Source organism: Culex quinquefasciatus, chromosome 3 (assembly GCF_015732765.1).
Source record: "Culex quinquefasciatus strain JHB chromosome 3, VPISU_Cqui_1.0_pri_paternal, whole genome shotgun sequence".
NCBI classification, from domain to species: Eukaryota; Metazoa; Arthropoda; class Insecta; order Diptera; family Culicidae; genus Culex; species Culex quinquefasciatus.
In genome coordinates, this window is record NC_051863.1 from 147,826,555 (window position 1) to 147,841,231 (window position 14,677).

The window sequence follows — 14,677 nt, forward strand, 5'->3', positions numbered from 1 at the left end:
ACAAAAAAATATTTATTCATATGGAAATAGAAGAAAAATCTTCTGAAAAAGTAAACGCCTGCCAAAAATGTATGGAATTTCGTAATTTTTGTTCTCGTGGATCAAACTTACTTTTTGCCCAGGTATTTAAAAACGTGGGTTTTATAGAAAACCTGGATGTATGGGTATCAAAAGATCGGAAATTTTATGCTCTTTCCGATTCCACATAGGTTGACTTGTGAATCGTGGACCGGTTCGGATGCCGGCGGATTTTCCTACGACGTAATTCCGGGTTGGTACGAAATTCCAACGAAAAATCTATTCTATCGATACAAATGCCCCCAAAACGGTGTTATACCCACTCCAAAATGTTTATTTAGCAATTCTATGGTAATATATTGACATTTAGTTGAATTAAAAGTTTGCAAAATTAAGTTTAGATAAGTTTTATATAGAATTTCCAGAGTTATATAAACTTTTATACTAAGTAGTTAGTAAACTTTATATTCAATCCAAATTATTTTGTTAATCAGTCAAGGATGCCTATTTGGAGTTGGGAGACTGGATTTATGGTGATTTGTCAACAAATAAAATTATTTATGTTAATTTTTCGAAAGGTGTACAAACTTTTTTTGCACCTTTTTTATTTTTGTAATAGTATTTGTTATATAACTTTTTATAGAAATCATCTTTTCATGAGCTTTTTGTAGCAAAATGTCTGGCATGAGTTTCTGAACAAAACTTAGTACTAGGTTCCTGTTAAACTTTAAATTTTTTACATGTTTCATCACAAAATGTGCATAGTGCCCAAGGGGTGTAAATACTTTTTTTACATACTGTATATTTTTGCCCTTTAATTCTTGGGACAGTGGTATAAATTATGAAAAATATGTTCAATGAATCAAAATTGTATTGAGCAGTTGGAAAACAGTTTTTTTTGCTTCATAGATCATCAAACAAAGATGGAGTTATCTAAAATTTTATGTGAACTAGTCTGTTTGTTTTGCTTTTAGCAATACATTTTGTAATAATTATAAGAACCCTGTAAAATTTTAAATATCTTAGGAATTCTGTCAATTCAAAAATAGATTTAAAGACAATTATTTTACAAAATAGATCAGATAACGGAGCAAGAAAGCACAATCAAATCTAAAAGACTCAACAAAAGATTTTTAAAGACAAACAAAAAGGCACCAAAAAGGTGCTTCTCACGATAAGAAGCTGATGGCTTGGGGCTTTTGCATAGCGGACTCAGGTCCTTGATTGGATGCTTAACGCCGTCCATCGACAAAGGGAAAACTTTCCCGAGAGCCTCTTACACACCGGTTCGAAAAGGTTCTGCTTTGTACGAAGAAGGACTTCATAAAGGGAGGATACCGTTGAGCGTTGAGGATTATTGAGAAAATAGGAAAAGTGTAGATGGGCAAAAAGCCGATGATGGGCAAAGGTCAACGATGGAGAAAGTGAGAGAGTGAAAACAGTGAAGGCATTAATCAATTAAGTTCGAAGGATCCTGGGTCATAAGTACACACACCTTCGCGCGCAGATTGCATTTCGTTGAAGGAAAAGTTTTCCAGCGCCGGGTCAATTTGTGCTGTGATAGAGAGCGACGGTGTTGAGAAACTTTTTACAGCTTGATCTGGAGAACGAAACTTTTTTCCGGAATTGTTTGATGGAGGCTGGTCTTGGCGGAAATTGGAGAAAAAGTTTGATCGGCGGCAAGTGTCAATCACAATGAAAATATTCAACCTCAGTTGAACTTTTCAGACAGATCGACTAGAAAAAAAATTCAACATGAACGAGACCGATAGAATTTCGAGTAACGGAGTAACATGAAAAAAACTTCGCGTTGTTCAAGAATAACTAAGTCTAAACCCAACAAAAGTTAGTTCATTAGTGACCAATTACATCGTCATCAATCAACCCAATTCTTGAAGTGTCAATTTCATCTGATTTACACATCCAAGATGAATCCATCCCACAAATCATCAATATCAGATCATTCGATTCTTCCCCTCACTTCACTCTATTGAAAACGGGCATAAAAGTCTTGAATAAGTACCTCTCTCTCGCTTGAAGAAACTAACTATCCTCTTCGTCCCCTTCAATTTCTTCAACAATTGTAACGAGTACATATGGATTAAAAGTACAGTCGGTATGATTGGGAAGTAAAATACCTAAACTGTATTAAACGTACACGCCGCAGAGTAGAGCTTTCTTACTGAGTGACCTTTGCTCATTCCTTTGGTCACTCAAATGCCGAGTACCTTTTGCGCCAGTTATCCCAAAAGCTTTCCGTTCAACCAGATGGCCGAGTGGTTTAAACTCTGCTCTTTAGGTGAGCCAGCACAGGAGATCGGGGAGAGCCAGCCGCACGAATCTCGCGAAGAGTTTCGCGTTTTCGCGGTTCGGGGTGATGAGATCGTGGAGGTGATAAAGCGGTCTAGGGAATGACAAGCTATTGTCCAGGGTTGGTAACCGTGAGAGGAACGGAATTCGCAACTGAAGCCTCTCATAAGTCTCGGCGTTCTGATGACGCGCCCAACGGTTCACTTTTATCAGTTCCGCGGAAGAGGCACCAGTGGCCCTCGATTGTGCGCGTCTCGTGATTAAATTGTAGGTTTCTAGTTTTCCATGAGTTTGTCTTTTAGGTTATCTCTAGTGTAATGTGTTTCTCTGTCCTTTCCCTGATTAGCTAGTTAGCGAGATTAGTAGTTCGAACTAGTGCCGTGTCGTGTGCGTGTGTGAAATTCTGCCGTGCATGTGCGTTCCAGAAATCCTGGTAAGTGCTGTCGTTGGCCACCTCGTGGTCACCTGCCCAGTGCGAAGCCTAACTTCTATCCCGTGACCAGCTCTGCATCCACCGCCACGCTCGTCACAGACGGCCCGAACTACCGGGGACCAGCTACCGCTTCGAACCGGCCGCAACGCCCACGCCGCCGAAGGCCAGCGCTCGCCAAACCGCGCTCGGCAGCGGAACTGTACGGCCACGCCGTAACAGGACAGCAGCAACCGTCACCGCAGCGTCCTTGAATTAACCGCCATCGCGATCAGCATCCGCCATCGCGTTCGCCAACCGCCACCAACCTAACCTGGAAGGTTAGGAAACCACGTGAGTGAAGAGGGAGAGAAGTCCGGCCTCGAAGGCGGACACGCGAACCGGCAACCAACAACCAGCTAACCAGCGTTCTCGCCGAGCAGCAGCAGCAGATCTTCAAAAGTAGGTCGTCGAGGTTCCCTCGCAGGTGCGACCAACCACGTGCTCGAGTCCCGTCCGGTGCTAACCGGAGAGCAGCAACAGCAGCAGCAGCAAGTGATGACGTCGTAGACGTCCGCAGCAAGAACACCAACCGACCAATCCACCGAGTTTCTTCGAAACCGACCCGCAGCAGCAGAACAGGTATCGAGACGACCACGTGATCGTCGACAGCGAACGCAAACCGTGAGTAAAGCATGCACTAGTGGTAAGACCATGGCCCACACCTTTTCGCCCGCTACCAACCTTACCAACTAAGTAGCGCGGCGCTGCGCGTCGAGATTGTTCCGACACGTCAAAAAATGAATACATAAAACGCACATAGCACACACACCTAAACCGGAAGAAGAAGAGAGAAGAAGGAAGACAAACACACGGTAGAATCTGAACTGAAGTAACAGGATCTCAGGGAAAGGAAGAGGGGAGGATCGCCGGCAAACACAAACGTACGTACGAAAACATGAATGACTCACTGTAAATAAACGAACACAAAACACTACAAATGTTTTTCCTGCTGCACTTAACCTAAACACACAGTAGCTATAAAACACTTATGCTAGGGTGACCGAAAGAGTCGACTCATGTTTTGGTCGCGACCGTTTAAATAAATGTAGATTTTCTTTCAATATTCTATTTTACTTTATTTTTCTACTGGAGACAGGGCTCCGAATCCCTTGGACCATTGGCTATTTTTCTTGCAGATCTGGTTCAGGTAGACTGTTGAAGGCCGCAGGTGATGAATCACGCCCTGAGGTCTCCAGTCCGTTTCCGGTTTCTTTTTCAGCTACCCTTTCTGGGTAGTGGCTTGGTACGCTAGTCGGAGTACCTCCGACGCGTTTTACACCCCCACAGAACTCCCTGTCCCGAAACGGGATTACTGAACCCCCCTCGAGAGGTCTCTACGGCTGGGCAAACCGACAAACAGGTGGATGGTCTCCCTCGGGAGTGGCGCTTAAGCCATCTCACTTAACCATAGGGGAGTTCGATAGGCTGGCGGGCTATAACTGGCGCCCAACAATACAAGGCATCTACTGTACTCTATTTTTTATTTTTTGCATTATTTTCTGATTTTTTTTTGTTGATTTTTGGCATTGGTTTGAAGAATTCGCCTGATTTGTTTTGAGTTGAATTTATTTTTGATTTGCATTGCATTTTTGTAGTTATTAGAAACGTTTGTTCTGAAGGAAGAGTTGAGTTTCTCGGAGAGATTGAAAACACAATTTTGGGTTGTTGGTTATTTGCATAAATTTATTATATTCACTTTCTTCTTTGTTTTTTTCAACATACATTATTTATATCATCATTATTTCTTCCATTACTACAATTTTTTTTGTAATTTTGGTACTACGATTTGTATTATTTAAGGAGCCTACTCTGCATTTTTTTTGTTATAGCAAACTAATTTAGCGAGCTATAAAATTTGAAATTGCGTAATTGAACTTAATTGCACTAGATGTTCAAATTGGTACCGTTTCCTCGTGCGGAGGACCTTACGATCGAAGAGATCGAGCACGAACTCACGGTTCGCAAACAACCGGAGTCAATTTTCTTACTCGATCTACCGGCAAAACAAAGGAAAGTACGCAGCTTGTTCAAGAGGGACCAGAAGGAGAACTTGACGTGGCCTTCATACACATATATTCGGGAAGAAGAAGAGTATATCCATGATAGAATTAACAAATTGGCGAAAGCATTGGAAAAAAAGCCAGAGACCAGGTTCGAATCGCGCGTTTTAAGCTATTGGCACCGGACCAGACGTCATTCGGCGCGTACGGAAGCGGAGAGGAAGATCAAGCGAGAACTGATTCAAAAGATTGAGAATCTTATGAAACAGTTCCAGTTTGGGGTACCTCAGTCGCCGGTCAAGAAACAGATCAACAATATTTTGGAATCATCTCGTAACTCAACTCCCACAACTGTGTCCAATATTTCCGAACGCTCGAAGCTCACGTTGAGAACCCCTGTCCCTATCACAACTGTAGCGACTACCCCGACGCCCACAATTTTGATCACGACGCCTAGTCCAACTTTATCACCATTAGTGACTTCTCCAATCGCGACCCCGACTTTGTCGAATTCTGTCGCCAGCGGATCGGATACGCCGAACGCCGGCGTGACACCCACACTCACGCTTGAGAGTCCAAACCCAACTACGCCTACATCGCGAGTATCAACGCCGTTGGTGCAGACCCCAAACGTAGTTCCGCGGAACCCGAGGTTTGAATTTCCCACACCAGACCGGGGTGGTGAAGGTACGGTCAGCAATAGCGGTTCGAGTTCTCCGACGAAAGGAAAAAAGACAGACATGGCTTCAGGAGGTTCAGGTCAGGACAACGGAGGACAGGCTGGAGATGACAAGTTCATGACGGAGTGGAAAAATATGAAGGCGTTGCTTGTGGACTTAGTGGACAAAAACGCAGAGCTAAGGACGGAAATACAAGAACAAAAGAAAGCGTTACAGGCGAAAGGAAGTCAGGGACCAGTCAAAATGAAGACGGGCGCAACCCAAACGGACGACAGCTCGAAGGGAGCGATACCGAAGAGAGGAGAGGGATCAACGTCGACTTCATCCGGCATTCCGCAAGAGGAATGGGAAGCCATGAAGGAGATGCTGCGGACGATCATGCTGCAGCAGAGCTCGGCATCAGCAAACAACAACGTACCTCCTAGGAACAATCCTCAGCCAGGCCGAGGAAGCGAAAATCCACGCCAATCTCCACCGCCGTACCCACCGAGTTACGAGGGCGACTACAGCGACGCATCTAGCTCGAGAGGAAGTGCTCGAGGAGGCCATCGGTATCGAGATCAGCCAGGACGATTCGACGGACGAATCGACAAATGGAAGATCCGGTTCTCAGGCGATTCTAGTGTATCCGTGGAGAATTTCCTATACAAGGCGAAGAAACTAGCGGAACGGGAAGAAATTCCGCCGTGGGAGCTACTCCGGAACATTCACAAGCTGCTTGAAGGAACCGCCGAAGACTGGTTTTTCACTTACGCGGACGATTTCGACTGTTGGCGAACGTTCGAGTGCAAGTTCACGCACCGGTTCGGCAATCCCAACAAGGACCAGGGAATCCGATCAACCATGAAATACCGGAAGCAGCAACGGGGAGAGGCGTTCAAGGCATTTGTCGATGAGATCGTGAGGTTGAACCGACTGCTGACAAACCCGTTACCGCAGGACAGGCTGTACGAGACCATCTGGGACAACATGAGGGATCACTACAAGACAAAGATTGCCGTAGTTGGGGTAGGAGACTTGGACCAACTGTTGGAAATCAACCACCGGATCGACGCAGCGGACAGCTCGATCAAGCAGCAAGCAGACGGCTCAGGCGAGTTTTCAAATCAGCGCCACGTGAATCACGTGGAAGTTGATGAGTATGGAAGCGAAGAGGACGGAGCATCGGTCAACGCCATCAGAGGTCAACAGAGCAGCTACAGGCCGCCGTGCAGTTCGGCGAGTCAGGACCAGCAACGATCGACAAGTGCGTACCGTAATCAGTACCGATCGAGACCGCAGCAGCAACCCAGAGAACAAGCACATCACCAACAACAACCTCAAGATCAACTACAACAACAACCGCAGCATTTGATCAATCGAACGCGACAGGCAGACACGACTCAAGCAGCGAACCCACTTCCGGTAGAGACCAGCGGAGCCACAGCTCAACTGTTGTGCTGGAACTGCTTGGTTCACGGGCACAGCTGGCGCCAATGCAACAAACCGAAAGTGATTTTCTGCTACGGGTGTGGCTGTTTGGGAAGAACGATCGCAAATTGTGATCGGTGTTCGGTGTCGTCTACCCAACGTTCCTCGGCTACGCCGCAGGGAAACGAGTAGAGGGGTGCGAGTTGGGGAATTCGACCACCGACCTGAGACCAAACATTCCCACTTCAAATCTCGTTTACGACCCTTTTGCGCAAGTATACCAAGTCCGAATACAGGCAAACAAGTGTCCGCACATCCGAGTCAACATCTTCGACACGCAAATCGATGCGCTGCTCGACTCTGGAGCGGGAGTCAGCATTTTGAACTCGCTGGACATCATCGACCAGTACCGTTTAAAAATCCAACCGGCGGCCATCCGAGTGTCGACCGCGGACGGGTCGAACTACGGCTGCTTGGGATTTGTAAATTTGCCGTTTACGTTCAAGAACACGACGCGAGTGATTCCAACCATTGTCGTCCCGGAGATCTCTCGGAAACTAATACTCGGAGCCGATTTCTGGGAGGCGTTCGGGATCAAGCCGATGATCGACCTCGGTCAAGGACCAGAAAGCGTCGAGATGGTCGAGCAGGACGACGACGCACTTCTCTGCTTCACGATCGAGCCGTCGGAGACAACGCTAACGTTGGAAGAACCCGAGGAGGAGGACACGCTGGACATTCCGGTGTACGAAGGTCCTACCGAGTCCGTTCCGGATCCGGATGCGATCGAGACCGAGCACGTCCTGACGACCGAACAACGCCGACAACTGTCCGAAGTCATTCGTGCATTCGAGTTGACGTCGACCGGGAAGTTAGGTCGCACACACCTCATCGAGCACGAGATTGTGCTGAAGGAAGGAGCAAAACCGAGGAACCCGCCCATGTACCGCTGTTCACCGTACGTTCAGCAAGCGATCAACGCCGAGGTGGAACGGTTCAAGAAGCTGGACGCGATCGAGGAATGCTACAGCGAATGGACCAATCCGCTTGTTCCGGTGCCGAAAAAGAACGGGAAAGTTCGAGTCTGTCTCGATTCGCGAAAGATCAACAAGTTGACGGTCAAGGATAGCTACCCAATGCGGAACATGCAAGATATATTCCGACGGTTGGGCAAGGCTACGTACTTTTCCGTCATAGACTTGAAAGACGCCTACTTTCAAATACCTTTGAAAGAGGAATGTCGTAATTTGACCGCTTTTCGAACTTCAGAGGGAGTCTTCCGGTTCAAAGTCCTTCCGTTCGGGCTGATGAATGCGCCGTTCACGATGTCCCGACTGATGGCCAAGGCAATTGGTTCAGACCTAGAGCCTAACGTCTTCGTCTATCTGGACGACATCGTGATCGCGGCGAATTCCTTCGACGAGCACCTGCGGTTGCTTCGACTGGTGGCGGAACGACTTCGAAAGGCCGGGTTGACTATCTCGCTCGAGAAATCTCGTTTCTTCCGCAAGCAGGTCATGTACTTGGGGTACCTCCTCAACGAGCACGGAGTGGCCATCGACAAAAGCCGGATTCAACCGATCCTCGACTACGCACAGCCGCGGACGCAGGAGGACATCCGAAGGTTAATGGGCCTCGCCGGGTTCTACCAACGGTTCATCAAGGACTACAGTAGAATGACGGCGCCGATCACCGACTTGTTGACCAAAGAGAACAAACGCTTCACGTGGACTAAAGAGGCAGAAGACGGGTTTCGGGAGCTCAAAGCAGTCCTGACCTCCGCGCCGATCTTGGGAAACCCTGACTTCTCGAAGCTGTTCACCATCGAGTCGGACGCGTCAGACCGAGCGGTAGGAGCGGCGCTGGTCCAAGAGCAAGACGGCGTCACGCGCGTCATCAGCTACTTCAGCAAGAAGCTCAACCGAACACAGCGGCGATATTCAGCAGTAGAAAAGGAGTGCCTCGCCGTACTGTCGGCCATACAGCATTTCAGGCATTACGTAGAGGGAGCCAAGTTCCGGGTCATCACCGACGCCAGAAGCTTGCTCTGGTTGTTCAACGTCGGCGCAGAGACGGGCAACGCGAAGCTATTGAGATGGGCGTTGAGGATTCAAGCCTACGACTTCGACCTCGAGTACCGGAAAGGGAAAGCGAACATCACGGCCGACTGCCTGTCACGCTCGATCGAAGTGGACGCCGTTCGCGTCACGCTTCCGGACGACGAGTACGAAGAGCAGATCGAGAACATCACTGGGAACCCAACGAAGTTCAGTGACTATCGGGTGATCGACGGACGGATCTTCCGCTACGTGAAGTCGCCTAACCGCCAGACCGATCCACGGTTTAGCTGGAAGCTACTGCCGCCGCGAGCCGAACGCAAGGAGATCGTCACGAAGGTTCACGACCGAGCTCACTTCGGTTTCGAAAAGACGCTGGCATCGCTGAAGGAGCGACACGACTGGCCGAAAATGCGTGAAGAAGTTCGGAAGCACTGCCGCGAATGCCTACAGTGCCAGGTGAGCAAAGCCGGCAACCAGAACGTCACGCCGCCCATGGGACCACAAAAACCGGTCCAATACCCGTGGCAGTTCATCACGCTCGACTACGTCGGTCCGCTACCCGCCTCGGGCAAGAACAGGAACACATGCCTGCTCGTCGTGACCGATGTGTTCAGCAAGTTTGTTCTCGTGCAACCGTTCCGCGAGGCGAAAGCACACTCGCTCACAGAGTTTGTCGAAAACAACGTGTTTCGTCTGTTCGGAGTCCCGGAGATAGTCCTGACGGACAACGGAACTCAGTTTTTATCCAAGCAGTTCAAAACCCTTCTCGAGTCGTACCACGTCCAGCACTGGCTGACCCCGGCGTATCACCCTCAGGTGAACAACACCGAGCGGGTGAACCGAGTGATCACCACGGCCATCAGGGCGACGTTGAAGAAAGACCACAAACATTGGGCCGACAACCTTCAGGACATCGCGGACGCCATCCGTAACGCTGTACACGATTCGACACACTACAGTCCATACTTCGTGGTCTTCGGCCGGAACAAAGTGTCCGACGGCCGGGAGTACAGCTGGATCAGAGACAACTACGAGCCGAGCGACGACGACAAGGATGTTCCAGAGCAGAAGAAGAAGCTGTTCGAAGAGATCAAAAAGAACCTGACCGCCGCCTACCAGAGACACGCCAAGACGTACAACCTCCGTACGAACGCCAACTGTCCCAAGTACACCGTGGGGGAGAAAGTGCTGAAGCAGACCTTTGACCTGTCCGACAAGGGGAAGGGCTTCTGCAAGAAGCTCGCACCGAAGTACGAACCTGCGTTCGTGCGAAAGGTGCTGGGAAAAAACACGTACGAACTGGAGGATCTGGACGGAAAACGTTTTGGGGTCTACTTCACCAATCGGCTGAAAAAGTGGCACACACCTCAGCCAGCGGCAAGCGGATCGTGATGAGATCTTTTCGAAGAGCAGATTGGTATTTTTTTTAGCTATGTCCCTTCTAATCCCATCAGGAGCAACCATTTCCGTTTAGGGAACAAAACACCCTCGGGGTAATTACCTCATTAGGGCACTCGACGGACTCGTGTTAGGGAAAACCAGAATAAACAAACCAGCACTGAGGGTACCGAGTTGTACCACGCGCGATCGCGACCTGGGAGAATGGGTTCGATCTGGGGTGATTTGTCAGTTGCGTTCCAAACTGAAGTACGGGAAGATGAAGCAAAGAAGGAGCAACTTAGTTGCGATGACTTCCAAAACGCCGATGACTGTCGAGAGCCAGTAGTCACTTGTACTAAGATTGCACGAAGCTATGAATGAGCAAGTGATGACCTGTGTTAGTAGCCACCGAAAGGTGTGAACGAAGAAAGCGAGCCTGCAATGACTTCGACAGCGATCGATGATTGTCGAAAGCTAGTAGTGCATCTTTGGACAACGCCCACAAATCATCTCATGATCGATTCCGACGATCCAATTGTAGACGATTTAGAACCCAACGAGCTATGAATAGACTTCAACCGAAGAAGTGACCAAGGGTAGAACCGGTTCTACCACGCGAAAATACCAAATTTTGGGCCGAGTAAACACCACAAACCAAGACTAGCCTGACCGAGTTACAGCTAGCACGCGTAAAACGAAGAAGAGGAAGAAGATACGCAAAACCGAACGCGACGCGAAGAAGTTAGTGGTTAGTAGGGCCTAACGCCTAACCCTTAAACTAAGTAAGTACTAAACTAGGTTAATCTTAGATCTATAAAAACTCACGATCCGCTAGTCCAGTTGGGGGTGGATCATCCTTCCCTCCGTCGAGTGTGGGTGGAGTCCAAACTTCCGTCAGTCGGGGCGAGTAATCCTTCCGGCGAAGTGGGGTAAGGGTGGCCGAACATCGTCAGCTGGCCGAGCAAGATCGTCGTCCTCTGTTTGCGTGGGAGGACGACATTGTAATATGATCACTTTCATTATTAGTTTTCTTCTTATACTTACCTGAATTGTTGATTATTTTTCTACGATGGAGTTGATTTTTCCAGTTTCTTTTGTTTTTGCCTCGTTTTCCGAAGGTTAACGATCCTTTTCTAATGTAAATAGTAGTTATAGTTTCCCCCCCCTTGTAAATAGTAGTTTAAGTTATAGTTAGTAAACAATCGAAACACAGCTGGCGTTTCGCTGGTTTGTTTACAACCGGTTTCCAAACATAGTAGTTTTCTGCACCATAGTTTTTTTCCCAAAGTAGATTTTCCACACCAATTTTTGCACAGATTTTCCCACCAGTTTTCCATTTTTTTTGATAATTTTTCCCAAGTAGTTTCAGTTTGATTGATTAGCCACAATTTCCGCAGTTTTTTTCCCCCCGAGAGCTTATCAATCGCTAACGACAGGTCGCGATTTCCACGCCGCAGTAGACATGCCGCTGCGCTGAAAATAAACAAACAAAAAACCAACTTAAAACCGATAGCTGGAACGATATCTCAGCTCGCCTTTCCTCGTTTCCGTTGGGGACGGTCCTTCCGACCATCCCAGTCGTCTTTTCTGGCCATTTCACTTTTTTTTTTTCACCAAACTTTTCCTCCAAAAAACTTTCACTCGCGGTTCAAAACTTGCGCCTGGTTTTTTGTTTCCACTTTCGCTTTCACACACTTTCCTCCGTTGACAGTTCGATGACGTTTATTTGTTTGTGTGCGTAGCACCGGTAAAATGCGCAGGGTGATTGAGTGACAGATCCAGATCGTGGAGATGGATTCTGCATGGGTGATTTTTTTTGAATGCGAGGGGTGAGCGAATGTTTTTTTTTGTAGTTTGTAATTATGTGTTGATTCTTCAGGAATTTCGCTATCGGATTTGATCCTGGTGTTAGAAGTTCTTGTGAGGAGGTTTATTTTGCGTTTCAAATCATAATGAGTGTTAAATCGCGGAAATATATTTCCGTGGCGGCGAATTATGAGGAGAAACAGACCCCTTTTCTGTCAGTGAAGTTTGTTCCCGCAGACTCGTCTTAGTATTGGGCCGGGATTGCAAACTAAACTGACTAGTTCTTTTCGTGAACGTTGTCTTCGCCTATCGGCTTTGTCCTGGTGTAGAAGACACGTTTCGTCTACTGTGCTAGCTCGCGTAGGGTTATGCGCAAACTCTATGTCGATGCTATATTTTTTTCCGTAGCTTGTTTTAATGTTTTTATTTTGTAATTTTGAGTATGAATGAGTCGTCGTCATCAATGAACTGATCAGTAATTTTCTGGGTTACAAATTTCTTCATTGCCTCTTCTCCTTATTTTTTTCTCAATATTTTCATTAGAATTAGTTGTACATATTTAAACACTCAGCATAAATTTCTTTATTAAAGGTCATTTTTTTCCATGAATATTTTTTTTTTCAAAGCATTTGCCGTAATTGAGCCGGTTGATTAGAGTTAGGAATATTTGTAAATTGATTTTTTTTTTGAATTACTCGTTTTTTTCATTTTCTCGAGGCTTTACTGTTGTTAGTGATGATTTGAGAAGTAATTCGCTGGAGACCGGAGACTTTGGTCATTGATGGTTAGTAGCAGACTTTCAACATCGTCGCTGACACTGTGATGTTGTCTGATCTGGAAAGTGAGACGGAGCTGACTGTTAGCAAGGACCTAACTTGTTAGTGAGTTGACAGTTCAGTGATGAACGTATATGACCCCGAAGAGAAACCCAATCATCAGTAGCACTTCTGTTTGGCCTACGAAAATTTGTTTGGTCGTTTTTCACCGCCGTGTTAACGCCAAACAAATTTTCGTACTTTTAGTGGGGAATGATGTAACGAGTACATATGGATTAAAAGTACAGTCGGTATGATTGGGAAGTAAAATACCTAAACTGTATTAAACGTACACGCCGCAGAGTAGAGCTTTCTTACTGAGTGACCTTTGCTCATTCCTTTGGTCACTCAAATGCCGAGTACCTTTTGCGCCAGTTATCCCAAAAGCTTTCCGTTCAACCAGATGGCCGAGTGGTTTAAACTCTGCTCTTTAGGTGAGCCAGCACAGGAGATCGGGGAGAGCCAGCCGCACGAATCTCGCGAAGAGTTTCGCGTTTTCGCGGTTCGGGGGTGATGAGATCGTGGAGGTGATAAAGCGGTCTAGGGGAATGACAAGCTATTGTCCAGGGTTGGTAACCGTGAGAGGGAACGGAATTCGCAACTGAAGCCTCTCATAAGTCTCGGCGTTCTGATGACGCGCCCAACGGTTCACTTTTATCAGTTCCGCGGAAGAGGCACCAGTGGCCCTCGATTGTGCGCGTCTCGTGATTAAATTGTAGGTTTCTAGTTTTCCATGAGTTTGTCTTTTTAGGTTATCTCTAGTGTAATGTGTTTCTCTGTCCTTTCCCTGATTAGCTAGTTAGCGAGATTAGTAGTTCGAACTAGTGCCGTGTCGTGTGCGTGTGTGAAATTCTGCCGTGCATGTGCGTTCCAGAAATCCTGGTAAGTGCTGTCGTTGGCCACCTCGTGGTCACCTGCCCAGTGCGAAGCCTAACTTCTATCCCGTGACCAGCTCTGCATCCACCGCCACGCTCGTCACAGACGGCCCGAACTACCGGGGACCAGCTACCGCTTCGAACCGGCCGCAACGCCCACGCCGCCGAAGGCCAGCGCTCGCCAAACCGCGCTCGGCAGCGGAACTGTACGGCCACGCCGTAACAGGACAGCAGCAACCGTCACCGCAGCGTCCTTGAATTAACCGCCATCGCGATCAGCATCCGCCATCGCGTTCGCCAACCGCCACCAACCTAACCTGGAAGGTTAGGAAACCACGTGAGTGAAGAGGGAGAGAAGTCCGGCCTCGAAGGCGGACACGCGAACCGGCAACCAACAACCAGCTAACCAGCGTTCTCGCCGAGCAGCAGCAGCAGATCTTCAAAAGTAGGTCGTCGAGGTTCCTCGCAGGTGCGACCAACCACGTGCTCGAGTCCCGTCCGGTGCTAACCGGAGAGCAGCAACAGCAGCAGCAGCAAGTGATGACGTCGTAGACGTCCGCAGCAAGAACACCAACCGACCAATCCACCGAGTTTCTTCGAAACCGACCCGCAGCAGCAGAACAGGTATCGAGACGACCACGTGATCGTCGACAGCGAACGCAAACCGTGAGTAAAGCATGCACTAGTGGTAAGACCATGGCCCACACCTTTTCGCCCGCTACCAACCTTACCAACTAAGTAGCGCGGCGCTGCGCGTCGAGATTGTTCCGACACGTCAAAAAATGAATACATAAAACGCACATAGCACACACACCTAAACCGGAAGAAGAAGAGAGAAGAAGGAAGACAAA

At 47.8% G+C, this 14,677-nt stretch overlaps 1 protein-coding gene and 2 long non-coding RNA genes across 3 annotated transcripts; all 3 read left to right on the forward strand.

The window, feature by feature from the left end:
• Positions 1–2,485: 2,485 nt before the first annotated feature.
• Positions 2,486–3,861, forward strand: LOC119769744. The gene is made up of 3 exons (XR_005278508.1): positions 2,486–2,595; positions 2,675–2,761; positions 2,832–3,861. It is a non-coding gene; the product is annotated as an uncharacterized LOC119769744 (long non-coding RNA).
• A 1,199-nt stretch (positions 3,862–5,060) lies between these two features.
• On the forward strand, positions 5,061–10,342 carry LOC119769291. The gene is made up of 2 exons (XM_038261268.1): positions 5,061–6,971; positions 7,187–10,342. The coding sequence occupies exons 1-2, from the start codon at positions 5,061–5,063 to the stop codon at positions 10,340–10,342; spliced, it is 5,067 nt and encodes a 1,688-aa protein (XP_038117196.1).
• A 2,492-nt stretch (positions 10,343–12,834) lies between these two features.
• LOC119769745 lies at positions 12,835–14,283 on the forward strand. Its single transcript, XR_005278509.1, has 3 exons — positions 12,835–13,666; positions 13,747–13,833; positions 13,904–14,283. It is a non-coding gene; the product is annotated as an uncharacterized LOC119769745 (long non-coding RNA).
• The last annotated feature ends 394 nt before the right edge of the window (positions 14,284–14,677 follow it).